The sequence below is a fragment of the Meleagris gallopavo genome, chromosome 16 (assembly GCF_905368555.1).
Source record: "Meleagris gallopavo chromosome 16, MGAL_WU_HG_1.1, whole genome shotgun sequence".
Classification (NCBI taxonomy): Eukaryota; Metazoa; Chordata; class Aves; order Galliformes; family Phasianidae; genus Meleagris; species Meleagris gallopavo.
The window spans coordinates 14427648-14440395 of record NC_139419.1 but is presented as its reverse complement, the minus strand read 5'-3'; the positions used below and the strand labels follow the sequence as shown (position 1 = coordinate 14440395).

Here is a 12748-nt window from a genome sequence, read left to right as displayed (position 1 = left end):
CTGCTTACCTCAGCTCACATGTAGGCTCCTGGGTAAGGTCCTCCAGTGATGAAACCTATCAGAAACACAGGCTGGACAGGGTGAGTAGCTGCCAAGCAGGCGATAGGCAATGCTTCCCCAGCATAGCCAGTCAGCTCCAAGAGCCAACTCAATCCAGTCACAGTACATACAGCCACTTCAAAACATGACTGTCAAGGGAAGTTTGGAGAAGGGCTTTAAATAACACTCAGGTCAGATGGCACTGACTAAGAGCTACAGGCTCTTAGGCTCTGTTCTCCAGGCAGTAATACAGCATGCACAACTAAAGTGCTCACTTGAAAAAGAGCACAGAACCTTTGGCAATCTTTATTTGCAGCAAAGACAACCCACAGGAGCATGGTAAGTCTGAGGATCTTTATTTCAGTTATCAATGGTTAGAGGGCTGAGTTACATCATGTAGCATTCACAAATAGGCAGCAAATCATAGTAACAACATGGTACTCACTTTGAGTTTAATGACAGGATGTGAGACTGCACAGCTGTGCTCAAGGTACCAAGGCAGCTCCAAAGGCTGGCAATGAAAATGAGATACCACACCTGGAAAAAAACCAAGTGGCCAGACTGGGGTTTAGGAAAAATAAATAACACAGATGATCACATTGATGCCAAGGAAAAAAGCTCAAATAGTAGCAAGTAAGAATATCTCCAAAGGGGAATAAGTAACACGGGTATGGCCAGAACAGATTGGAGAGAAAAGCTGAGCTAGTTATAACTGCAGCTGGACCAACATGCCCTGCACTTTTTGTGGTGTGTTAAATGAGTCTAATTTCAACCCTTCCCAACCAGCTCATAGTCCAGCAGTTAGTGATAGCACTGTGTGCAAATACTGTTACTGAAGGTGGTCGATCCACAGCTCCCCATCCCTTGTAAGGGACTGCTGTTTAATTATCAGAGGTTTGCAAAGCATAAACCACACAATGAAGATAGGTGGAAGCTCCCACTGAGCACATAGCATTGCTTGGTGCCCTGCTCATGCATTATTCCCAGACAAGGCTACCAGACATGTCTCCAGATCCATTGACCCTACCCTGAAGAGGACCACGAGGAAAGCGAATCATAGCACTCCTCACAGGCTGACCTGGACTCAACTGGCACACAGAAAACAAACAGGGAGACATTGGAAATGCTTTAAGGGTTTGGACAGTCCACAGGGAATTAATATGGCTTGTAGTTCCAGTAACTGGAGAAAACTGAGATCTGGAAAGCAAGAGAGAAAGCAGTTAAGCTCCTGAAATCCCTCGACCATAGAAGAATGAGCTTACAGTAAGTGCGAAAAGATTGAGCTTTACAGTATTATCTAGCACTGTGCTGCAGAAAGACAGATTTGCTGCTGTTGTCACTAAAGAGGCTTAGAGCACACTGTTATTTGCCAAGGTAGCAGCCAGGTCAGCTGCAGAGCTGGAAGTGAAGTGAACTTTGTACTACTGGAAACCAGCTTGCTGGACAGGTTTCCATATCTCCCCAGGACACTGGCATTTCTTAACATCCACCTCACGACTAACACAAAAACTTTGACCTGCTCCTTTCTGTCTAGCTCAGCAAACATCTGCCACGCTACATTTACCCCAGATGGCTGTCTGCTCGGCAGCCACAGCCAGCTCCTAGGCTCCAGAGCGCTGACTCACTGCTTGTTTTCAGTCTGTGTACCAGCTGTACAAAATATCTCATCAGATTTTTAGGATATCTGAGATTCCCTCGAAATTCAGAGTTATAAAACAAAGCTCCTTCTCTAAGGCCATTACCTTGTCCTTCAGTTGCTGGCAAAGCTGCAGTGAAACTGTGAAGAAGACAAGAGCATCATTTAACCATGGGACAACACACTCCATTTTATGGACATGGCTGACTTCATACCGCTGGTTGCCGAACTCACTGGATAGGGTAAAAGAAGAGCACAGCTTCACACACAGCAGCACAGAACACAAAACTCAACTGTCCTCCATTCTCACAGCAGGAATCAGAATGACTTCTACATTTAAAACAGCAGCTGGCAAAGTTACAGAACACAAACTCTCAGTTTACCTCCAGCAGGACTCAGAGTTAAGCACAATTTAATAGGGTTCAGGTAGAAACATTATCACTTTCCAGAGAGATGCACTGCAGGAAATGCAGGTGGCCATACCAATAGTCTGATGTTCTGGTGGCTAATGACTCCGATGATCTCTTGCCAAACTCGTGACATTCTATGGGTAAGCTGAATCCCAAAAAGCCTTTCTCACAGTCATTAAAGAAACACTACTGCAGGTAGCTGTGCAATTACAGGTACAGCCACAGCAAATTACTCAGTTTAGTTTTTCCATTTAAACAATCTGATGAGAGCATCTGATCCATTTGGACCTTACCCTCTGCATCCTCCTATCACTGCTACACAGCCTTGTAGCAACTGTACTTACAACATGGCTCCAGGGTTGTGCAGAATGGATCCTCCAGCAGGCTTGAAGTTCTAGGAGAAGGCAAAGGCAATTAGTATTTTGAGGCAGTAAAATATTTTGAAGACCTATAAGATGTGCAAATCAGTAGCTTGACAAAAAAATCACCTGCTGTATACGTCTGAATACTTTGTTCATGTTGAATCCATGCCACTTGATCCCATTTTGCTCCTTTAGAAAAACATTCTACACAGTGGCTGAATCCAATTTAGCTCCAGATTATACAATCACAGAAATAAGTTCCCTCTGAACAGAATATCCAGAAGAAAAGCAGAAAACTGATTTTAGGAAAAATATCCTTATGGAAGGACTGTATTTCATTAACTGTAAGAGTTTAATTCTATTTTTATGGGACATCAAGTTGACCCAAATATACTATGTTAAGCAGAAAAGTAACCACCAAAACCCTATTCAGAAAACCTAAGATGTGACTTCAGTATAAAATGCAATACTACAACTATGCCCTTCCAGAACTATGTAAAAGTTATCCAACTGCAAGACAAAACACTGCCTGGCAAAAAATAATTATGACTTTCTCCAGAGCACTGTTATTTTCCACTTGGCTAAAGAGCCATGCCATGACCTAGGTTTAGAGCCAGTGTTTTGGCTGTAGTAGACCAAAATACAGACACAATACCAGTCACCATGATTTCTACATTATCTTATGCTTATTACAGTGCACTATGTAACAGTGTGATCTCCTCACAGTAGGAGGGAAGGAGAGGTAAATAAACAAGGCTCAAGAAATGGCAGGCATCACCTTGGTCGTGCTGGGCTGCAGTGCATGGAGTTGGTAGACAGTCAGGCACAGCTTATTCAGATTTATATAGAAATTCACAAGAATGTCTGGAGGCAGAGCAGGGCTGAACATTTTCTGGTGAGAAAAAAAGTTGTTTTTTCAATCAGTGAACAGTCCATTATTTCTAATGCTACAAAATCACTACTTTTCTAAGCTGTACAGCAAGTAGCCCATAGTGTGAGATATGACAAAAGAAACAGATTGAGCAGCATGCATGTAATGGTTGTTCCTCCTGCTGCATTTGATCAGATGGTGTGGGCATGACTGCTGGTGCCAAAAGAGGATGGAATAATATTCATAAAAAGAAATGATCCCTGGACAACCTTCCTGGGCAGGGAACACAACTTCTCCTTGAGAAACAGAGTCCTCACACTCCAAGGGATATAGAACAGACAAGAACTAAGAGCTCAGGGCACTTCATCTCTCTCCCTTTCTCTCCCATGCCCACGAGAGGCTTCAGAAATCCATTCCCACCAAAATGCAGCACAATATCCTGACCACTGCACGCTACCAAAGTATTTAGACTATCAAAGATTTAGACTACCACATACTTACTGTGAGACCACTAGAGGCAATTTCTGGAAGAGTCAGAATGGCTGGAGTGGTGAGTCGATTCCGTGCTCTTGAGAGCTGTAACATCACAGCATCCATAAGCTGGAAAATGACAGTACAGTGCTGAGTGGAAAGTCAGGGACAGCTCTTGATAACATGCTGCAAAAGGCTGTAGGATTCTGCCAGTGTTACAACCACCCTCTTCCACTCAAGAATTCAGGGACTTGGGAAGATGTGGCTCCCACAAGGACCAGCAGACAAAAGAACGTGGTTGGATACAGGCTGCTGGAAAAGGAGGCATTGTGGTCTCTTATAAACTCAAGGTAACAGGATGACAATTCCCATTTCCTCACAAATACCAATCAATCAGCAACAAATACAAGGTTCTGGCAATGGTTGAAATCGTAAAGCAAGACTCATACAGTGAAACAGCACCATGCTTACAGCTGCGTTAAGTGCTGGGAGGAGATCAGGAAAGGCAAGGCACAGGTGGAGGTGCACTTGGTTAAAGCTGTGAAAACTAACAAGTATACAAGAATAACAAAGAAAGGTAACTTGTTCTACCCCTCCTCATCTTGACTGAGGTGACACAAGACCAAGTGCAAGGTCCTGAACCCAGGTTAGGGGAACCCCAAACATGAATGCAGACTAGGCAATGAGTGCATTGAGAACAACCCTGTGGAGAAGGACCTGGCATTATTGGTAGACAAAAAAACTGATCCTGAGCTGGTGCTCTGGGGCACCCAAAGAAGGATATGGATCTGTTGGACTGAGTCCATAGGAGGAAGCTCAGAGGGCTGAAGCACCTCTCCAATGAAGGCAGGCTGAGAGAGTTGAGGCTGTTCAGCCTGGAGAACGCTCCAGGGAGCCCATACAGCAGCTTTCCTGTGCCTAACGGCGGCCTAGAAGAAAACTGGAGAGGGACTCTTTATCAAGGAGTGCAGCAATAACACAAGGGATAATGGCTTTAAACTAAAGGCGAGTAGATCTAGATTAGATATCCAGAATAAATTCAATGCTATGAAAGTGGCAAGGCACCAGAAGAGGCTGCCCAGAGAAGCTGTGTGTGCCCCATCCTTGGATGTGCTGTGAGAAATAAGTGTTTAATGATAGAGACTGAAGAGATAACTATTCATTATAAGAACAAGTAGGGAAGATGAGATTAATTACTGATGTCACAAAAGTATCCACAGCTCATCATAAGCTCTTCTGAAGAGCAGATATTCAAGAAAAAAGCAAACCATGTTCCAGTTTCCCTATTGGCCACTTCATGAGTACAAGTACTGAATGCCTCCTGACCCATTCATAACCCTATAAGAGCTAGAGCAGTACAGAACCAGCTCATTGTGGGTCCAGTTCTGCCTGAAACATCACAGTTCAAAGGCTCTATTCAGGCAGACTTCCTTTTTCAGGGAAGTGGGAAGCAACACTTGTCTGTTGCAAAGTTACAGCTGCTAAAATGAAGTTATTTAAAATCTTGACTAATTTCTCCCCTCTCTTTCCACTCAAAATTAAAAAGGATATTGATAATAAAACTGTGTCTTCCCTATCAGCAGCCCTTGTGCATACATATAGCAACTAAAAAAATTTAGCTGAATTGTTTGATACATTCTGAGTTCTACTGAGTAAAGCCCAACCTCTGGTCCAGAGGGCATGTCCAGACTGGGCTGTATCCCACACAATAGCTGGTCTGTATCACAGAGGTATCATTAGCAGCAACTGGAGAAGCCATTTTCAAATCATCTGTAAATCCTGTTACCTTTTATTTGCTACAACTGCATTGTTTCTTCTCCTCTCCTCAAGAGCACTGACCGACAGGGAAGAGCATGATTGATCTACTTCTTTAGAGGATTACACAGCCCTGAAACAAATTACCCAAAGAGGCCAAGGAGCCTCCTTCTCCAGAGACATTCAAATATTCAAAACCCACCTGGACACTTTCCTGTGCAACTTGTCGTAGGGAACCTGTTTTAGATGGGGGTTGGGAGATCTCCAGAAGTCCCATCCAAGACCTGTGATTCTGTGATAACTGCATCACCCAAGAGAGGCTCTCTCACAGCATCACTGCTGTGCAACCAGGCACTGACTGCTCAGATTACCATTCAGTGTGACTTAAAACCTCGTTACTGGTGCTAGATTGGTAATAGATTCATATCAAATATGAAGTCACACAGATACTCCTTGACACTTCCAGTATTAAGAGACAAGACAGTAATGTGCAGTAAGTACTCCCCCTCCCCAAAAAAATAAAAAGCAAACAAACAGAGGGAAGAAACATGAGAAACATGCATACTCCAACTCAGCTAGAGTGCTTTTCTCCTCACCTTAAGAACCTCTGAGCCTGTCTTGAAGTGGTAGTTTACATCTCTGTTCATAAGCAGGTAAATTGCTTGGTTAACATGGTTTCTAGCATCCTGGATCTGCAAAGGTACAAATGTAGCAGCATTAAAGAAGCATTCTCTGTAATATACAAAAGAAAACCATTTCCCCATCTCGTTGGGAGTCATCCAAGAAAATGGTGACTTCTCAAATGCCATTTTTCTGTTACTACCAGATACTTGCCAACACAGATCTGCCATTGCTGTCCAGATACATTACTATATTGTTCACTGGACATACTAAGCACTTTAATAGCTACACCATGAATTGTTAGTAAAAATACTGCTGCTGCCCCAAAGGAACAGAGACATCAGACACTCTGATCACAACATTCAAGCATGAATTCTCACTGCTGACAGCACATGGTAGAACTCAGTCTACCATCACGAATAATGATTTCTCCCTTAGAGCTAAAACAAATGACAAATGCAAAAGCCCTGTAGTCGCTGGAGACTGAAGGTTATTTCCAGCCTCAAGAAAATGCCATTGTGCTGCTTGTGTGGAACTTGACCAAACACAGGAGACAGCTAGCCCAAATTTCTCTCACGTAAGACTGCTTGCAGCTGAGAGACAACTATTAAAGCAAGCTCTGTAGGTGTACCCCAGTGTTCTCATTGGCATTGGAGGTTACAGAAAGGTAATATTATAAAATCCAGTGACAGTTTGTACAGAGATTCTGTATGCATTTGAACTATGACATCTCTAAAATGCCACCACTTCCAGCCTTTGCATCTCCCAAGTGCTTCTGTGCAAACAACACGGCTCCTGGCAGCACTGACAAACTCAGCAATACCAATAATGCCATTACAGGGACTTGCTTTATTTCTATTTCCCCTTGATGCTGCTCTCTTTTCTAGTCAAGTTCTGTGCATGTGCTTGTGTTCCTCAAAACCAGACCCAAGCTGCTATTTCTTACCCACGGCTTTACCCCACTCTGCACAGAAAAACAAAACTCCAACTGGCACCACATGCTAAGGGAAATACAACACTTCAAGATCCTCAATTTTAACCCAGACAGGACAAAGGTCTCCACGTAATTACAGTAAATGCTTCTACACAGAAGCATTCCACATCCACATTCCACATCTTAACAACAGTTCAGCATAATTTTTCCAAGTGAATAAAGGTGTTAGCTGGCAGAAGCCCATCAGCCACAGAACAGGACGGACTGTGGAGTGTTAGCACCAAAGCTCCCTTCCTTCCTGTAAGGCACAAACAGTTTATCTACAATCCTGGCTGGCTGAAACACAAAGCAAAGCACAGCTCAATTCAGCATCAACAACTCGAGCACACAATTTTCTAGATTTTTACAAAGTTAGCAGGCAGAGCTTTCACTCTGTTGCCCAAACAGTCATTGCAAACTGCACTCCAGGACCAAATACACCAACCACGTAGAAACATCCAAGCCATGGCACAGGAAGGTACACAGCATACATCTTCCTTCAACCTTCTTCAGCTATGACAAGTAATTGTGGGAAACCACACTTTCAAGATCAGGCTCTGGATGAGGTTCTGAAATCAAGTATCTCTCAGCAAAACGGGGGTAAGAGATTCAATATTGAAATCCTTAACTGAGGAACCTCAGCTATGCTACAAGGGCACAGTGCAGTGACAGCTGTTCTTAGGATTAAAAAATGCTTCTGTAAGACACTGAAAGCAAGTGACCAAACCAGCTCAAAACCTTTGAAGTTGCTCTCTGTTCTGCTTGCCTGGTCTTTAGATCCAGTTACATGCTGCACGTACACTCTAAACACTCCTTTTAAAGGATTATGAGCTCTATATAAACAGCCTTCAGATTGGTGGTGTTTCAGGAACAAGCAAAATTCACTTCTTGCTCTCCTAGCACCATAATTCAATGTAAATGTACGTTTCCTCCCTTAGCTTTTACCACAACTTAGGATGGAATAGTCCTTACTGAAAGAAACGAGGCAGCAGATGCTGCAGAGGGGTAAACTTACAAAGTTAACAGTACCTGCTGCAGTTTCCACTGCTTGTCTTCCCGGAACGCAAAATGCAGGAGCTGATTACTTCTGGGCATTTTCAAATTAAGGTCCTTGAAGAAAGAAGCAAACACATCAGAGCAAGCAATCCCCACATGCAGAACATAGAGGCTGCCAATCCATTCTGCCTCTCACACTACCTTGGCAAGCTGCTAAAAGCCATTCCACCATGGTCAGAACATCAGTCCTTTTCCGAGATGATGTTAAAACTACAAATAAGCTGAAGGGAATTTAGCATATCAAGAACCAGGCAGAAAACACCATCTCATCTCCAAAGTCTTCTCTCAAGAGAGTTTGAAATTACAACAGTGCAAGTAGTAAAGGCAGAGAATCCCCATAAAAGCTGACTGCACCAACCACCATAGGAATTTTAGTACCACGTGATATGACTACCAACAAATACCTCCATCAATTATGCTTCTTTCTTGCAGCCAAACAGGTAAAACTTTTGCAAAAAGTTCCAAGTCTAAGGGTCTATATGGTCTAAACTACAACCAAAGACATCTCTTATCCACTGCCAGTTCAAATGACATCAAGACTGCAGTGGTATGCCATTGAGGGGGATGGTTCAAAATGTTGGATCTTGAAAAATTTCAACAGTCCTTGAAACATTAAGGATTTAAGGTCTATTAAGGAAGACAAAAAATACTTATTGATCACTTTTAAAGCATAGCAACGAAGACCTCTCCCACATCTCTTACATACAAAGCATGGATATACTCACAGCTTGACACAAGGCATCTCCTTGCAGTGTCAACACTCCTTTTACCTGGTCCATGCTGAAATGAAAAGAATGAGAAGAAAATCTGGGTAACACAGGTCACAGGAGACAACAGACACCCACACACACTGCCAGCAGAGCATTGTCCCTCCCCAGGCCATGCAGCCAGCCACGGTCCCCTCCTGCTGGGTGCAGGTGAACTCTACAAACACATTCAAATCCCCAGTTCTTGGTGTTCTGCCATACACTATGCACCACCACACCCTGCCTGCCCTACCTAAAACATCACATTCTGTTCCAAACAAGGTTTATTTCATGTGTCACCTATCAACACTTTGGTTCCTTTACAAACAAAAAAAGCATACCCCAACCCGTTCAAAGGTCCTGCAAGATGGCTCACACCTCCAGCAAACAGTGGGGGAGGACTGAGGTGCCTGGGCTGTAAAACTCAGTTTCTCCATACCTTATATATTAAGGTGCTTCAGATTTGTAGTTATTAAGATCTACCTCGGAAAAATGAGGAATAAAAGCTAGGCTCACTTTAATGCTATAAAATTTGAAGACTGTGACTTTCAAAAAACAGGAATGCTGCACCCTTCTTTGGTGCTCGCCATGCTGTCTCTAAGCAGCAAGGTACTCTGCTTTGCCCATGGCTTGTAACCCTGCCAAGGCGCAGACATTCAAACAGAGGACTATGCTGTAGATCAAAAAATGGACAGCTATTTCAGAATTACAATCCTGAAGGACCACATACAAAGCTCTGTTTGTTCTGTGTCAAGGAGATTTAGCATTGTTGTCTTAGAGAGATTACAACAATGATTAAGATTTGTCCAAGGTCAAAGTCAGAGCAGGTCTTGTAGGTTCAACTCTCAGAGCCCAGAATCAAATGCCCCTTGGTGAGAACTGCTGACAGCAGTGCACTGATGCAGTACACCAGCATGCGGTCAGGGATCAACAACTGTATTACAGAGTCAGTAGGAAGCTGCAAATGTCCAGTCAAGACAGCCCCTGAACATGAATACAGACAGACTGCTAAAGTAATCTGTCATAAGAATTTATTTTTCCATAAGGCAAAATCCCATACTGAATGAGGCCCCTTTACTTCAGCAGTGCCATGGGAACTGTTCCCAAAGACATTTGGGAGGTAGCATTCCTTCACCACCAAAGGACAGAAAATGGCCCCATAAGGGGAGAATCATGGCTCCAGCAGCAACACCACTTACCCTGCCACACTCAGCACGAAGCTCTCCTGCTTGGCTGCTCCTTCCGAGCCCCCCGCTGGCAGGGCGAACCTGTGGGAGGCCTCCTGCCCCAAAGAGAGAGCAGTGAGTGCTGGAGCCCCCAGGCCTGGCCCACCTCAGCCTGGGCAGAGGGCGAGGCAGAACAATACCAACAAGAGGCTTGGAGCAGTGCAGTCACTTCTGTGAGCCTTCAGCACCCTGCCCAGCAATCACAAGAGAACAGAGACATCCCCCGACTCTTGTCTGGGCACCAGCATGCCATGGCTCACCCCAGAGTCACAGCAGAGCAGAGCTGTCCACTGTCAGAGTGCCACTTCATGCGGCTTCACAGTCATACCTGCAGAGCTCTCCCACAGCAACCCCCAAAGACCAGCCCTTCTGACTGGTTATACTGGCCACTGACTGTCCTCAGCTACCCCTCATCTTTAAAACTAAGACGTTCTTCAAAAGCAGTACAATATATACAGATACTGGAGATCATCTTCACCCGCTATTGGGCCATATGCCACGTCACAACTACAATCTTTCCTCCTTGGGCATCTTCCTCCCATCATGCCCTCATATTTGCCCCTGCTCTTGCATCACCCACTACCCCCACCTGAGCAGGTGATGCAGAGAAGTGGTATGTTGGGGGAAAAGTGGGCTCAAATAGGGAGGGCACGTGTGCAAGTTACTGCATGAACAGAAGCTTGCTGGCTAAAGGTTAGCATACTGCTTCCTGCCCTCACATGGCAGATTTCCTGAAGATTCAGATTCTCTGTTCTGAAAACATTCATGCCCCAAGCAATAGCCTGGGACACATGCCTGGCTGCTTCCACATGTCCTTCCAGAGCATGGAGCATGGAGGATGCTCCATGTCAAGAACAGAGCATGCTCAGAGAAAACAGCTTCACTGCCTTATGGAAAAGCCAGACAGCAGGCAAACCTTTGGGACAGCACAATAAAAAGCTGATGGATCTTTCTGTACACTCCCTACTGAGATTTCTCCTCACAGCAAAGAGCAAACAGACAAACTCACAGCGCAGAGGTGCATGAAACACATTGCCCTTACCTTCAAAATATCCTGCAGTTGTTTCAAAACAGCATGGACCTCTTCCTGTAACAGCCATTTAAACTCTTCTTCCTACATTGTGGAAAGACAGCGGCAGAAGCATTAGAACTATTTGCCAAACACTGGAAATAAACTGACTGTTACTGACATAAGAAAACGATGTAAGTTGTAAGTAAACTGCAATGTGTGTTAAATTTGCATCATGTTATTAGGAGAAGAAAGATCTTTTTTCTGCTGGATGTGTTCAGAGGCCTTGTTCTCTTCTGCTCCACCCCAGACAATCAATTCTCCACATTCCTGCCCTGACTTTAATAAAACAGAATTTGCACAAATCATTGCAATAATCACACCATTAAGAATCACAGAATCATTAAGGTCAGAGAAGACCTCCAAGCTCATCCCGTCCCACCATCCACCAACACTGCACACCGTGTCTGTCACTGCCACATCCCCAGTTCTTCAAAACCTCCATGCACGGTGACTGCAGTGATTCCCCAGCTCCCCGTGCAGCCCATCGCAGTGCCTCAGCACCCTTTCTGAGAAGCTTTTTTCTGTTATCCAACCTAAAACTCCCCTGGTGCAACCCGAGGCCGTTCCCTCTCATCCTATGGCCGTTACACGATACGGGCAGGCTGAGAGAGTTGGGGCCGTCCGGCCTGGAGAACGCTCCACTGAGTGCAGATAGCAGCTCTCCTGCGCCTAAAGGAGGCCTAGAAGAAAGCTGGAGAGGGACTCTTTATCAAGGAGCAGCGATAGCACAGGGGGTGACGGGCAGCTCTGCTGCACGGCTCTTCTCCGGAAGAGCTGAGCGCACAACGACTCAGGGCTCCGTGCCGTCGGAGCGGGCACCTCCGCCCTCTGCAGCGATCTCTGTCCTCGGGGTCCTCGAGGGCAGGGACCCCCAGCAGCCGCCCCGGCAGCTCGGACACGCGCACGGCAGCGGCTCTCACACGGGACTGCACCGCACCCGCCCCCCGCAACCCCCCGCAGCTCGGCCCCGTTAAAGCGCTTCGAAGGGGCGCCGCCGGGACAGGACGGGAAGGGACGAAGCCCCGCGGCTTTACCCCGGTGCTGCCCCGCTGCCGGTGGATTCAGTCATCGCGGCGGCTCCGAGCCCCCACCCGCACTCACCAGCACCGCTCGCTCCGCAGAGCTCACCATGGCCGCCGCCATCCTACCGCCAGCCCCACCCCCACCTCCCCCATTGGTTGTCTACCCCGCCTCCAGCCCTGCCCACGCCACGCTCTATTGGCTGTCGATCTGTATCCAGCCCCGCCCCACACTCCCTATTGGCTATCGCTCCGCAAGGAACCCCGCTCCCTCCCTCCCCTATTGGCTACCGTCACGCGCCCAGCCCCTTCCCTCTCTTATTGGCTGCCCTCCCTCTTCTAGTCCCGCCCTCCGCAGGACTGAGGCGCGGCGGTGACGCGGGAAGAAGGGTGGGGCGGGGCCATGGCGCCCGCAGGGTTCTTCTGTGCTGAAGCCGCCCCACAGCATTTCGGATGGCGAGAGCACCGCTCCCCCTCCTTTAGCGCTGACG

At 46.0% G+C, this 12748-nt stretch overlaps 1 protein-coding gene across 9 annotated transcripts; it reads right to left on the bottom strand.

Annotated features, from left to right (window-relative positions):
• Positions 1-379: 379 nt before the first annotated feature.
• On the bottom strand, positions 380-12432 carry ROGDI (rogdi atypical leucine zipper). Of its 9 annotated transcripts, none has more exons than XR_795426.4 (12): positions 12340-12432; positions 11209-11280; positions 10140-10222; positions 8920-8974; positions 8168-8248; positions 6141-6236; positions 3820-3918; positions 3226-3339; positions 2430-2479; positions 1782-1908; positions 1067-1236; positions 380-576 (listed from the first exon to the last, which is right to left on the bottom strand). XR_795426.4 is itself a non-coding variant. In XM_003210822.5 (11 exons), the coding sequence occupies exons 1-11, from the start codon at positions 12379-12381 to the stop codon at positions 1195-1197; spliced, it is 861 nt and encodes a 286-aa protein (XP_003210870.1). In that variant the 5' UTR covers positions 12382-12432; the 3' UTR covers positions 380-1194. The 9 variants fall into 9 exon arrangements, 7 of the variants coding, with proteins under 7 accessions (XP_003210870.1, XP_019476436.1, XP_085093480.1 ...); XR_014886753.1 differs by having other exon boundaries at positions 1782-1816; XM_003210822.5 differs by having other exon boundaries at positions 380-1236.
• Positions 12433-12748: the final 316 nt, after the last annotated feature.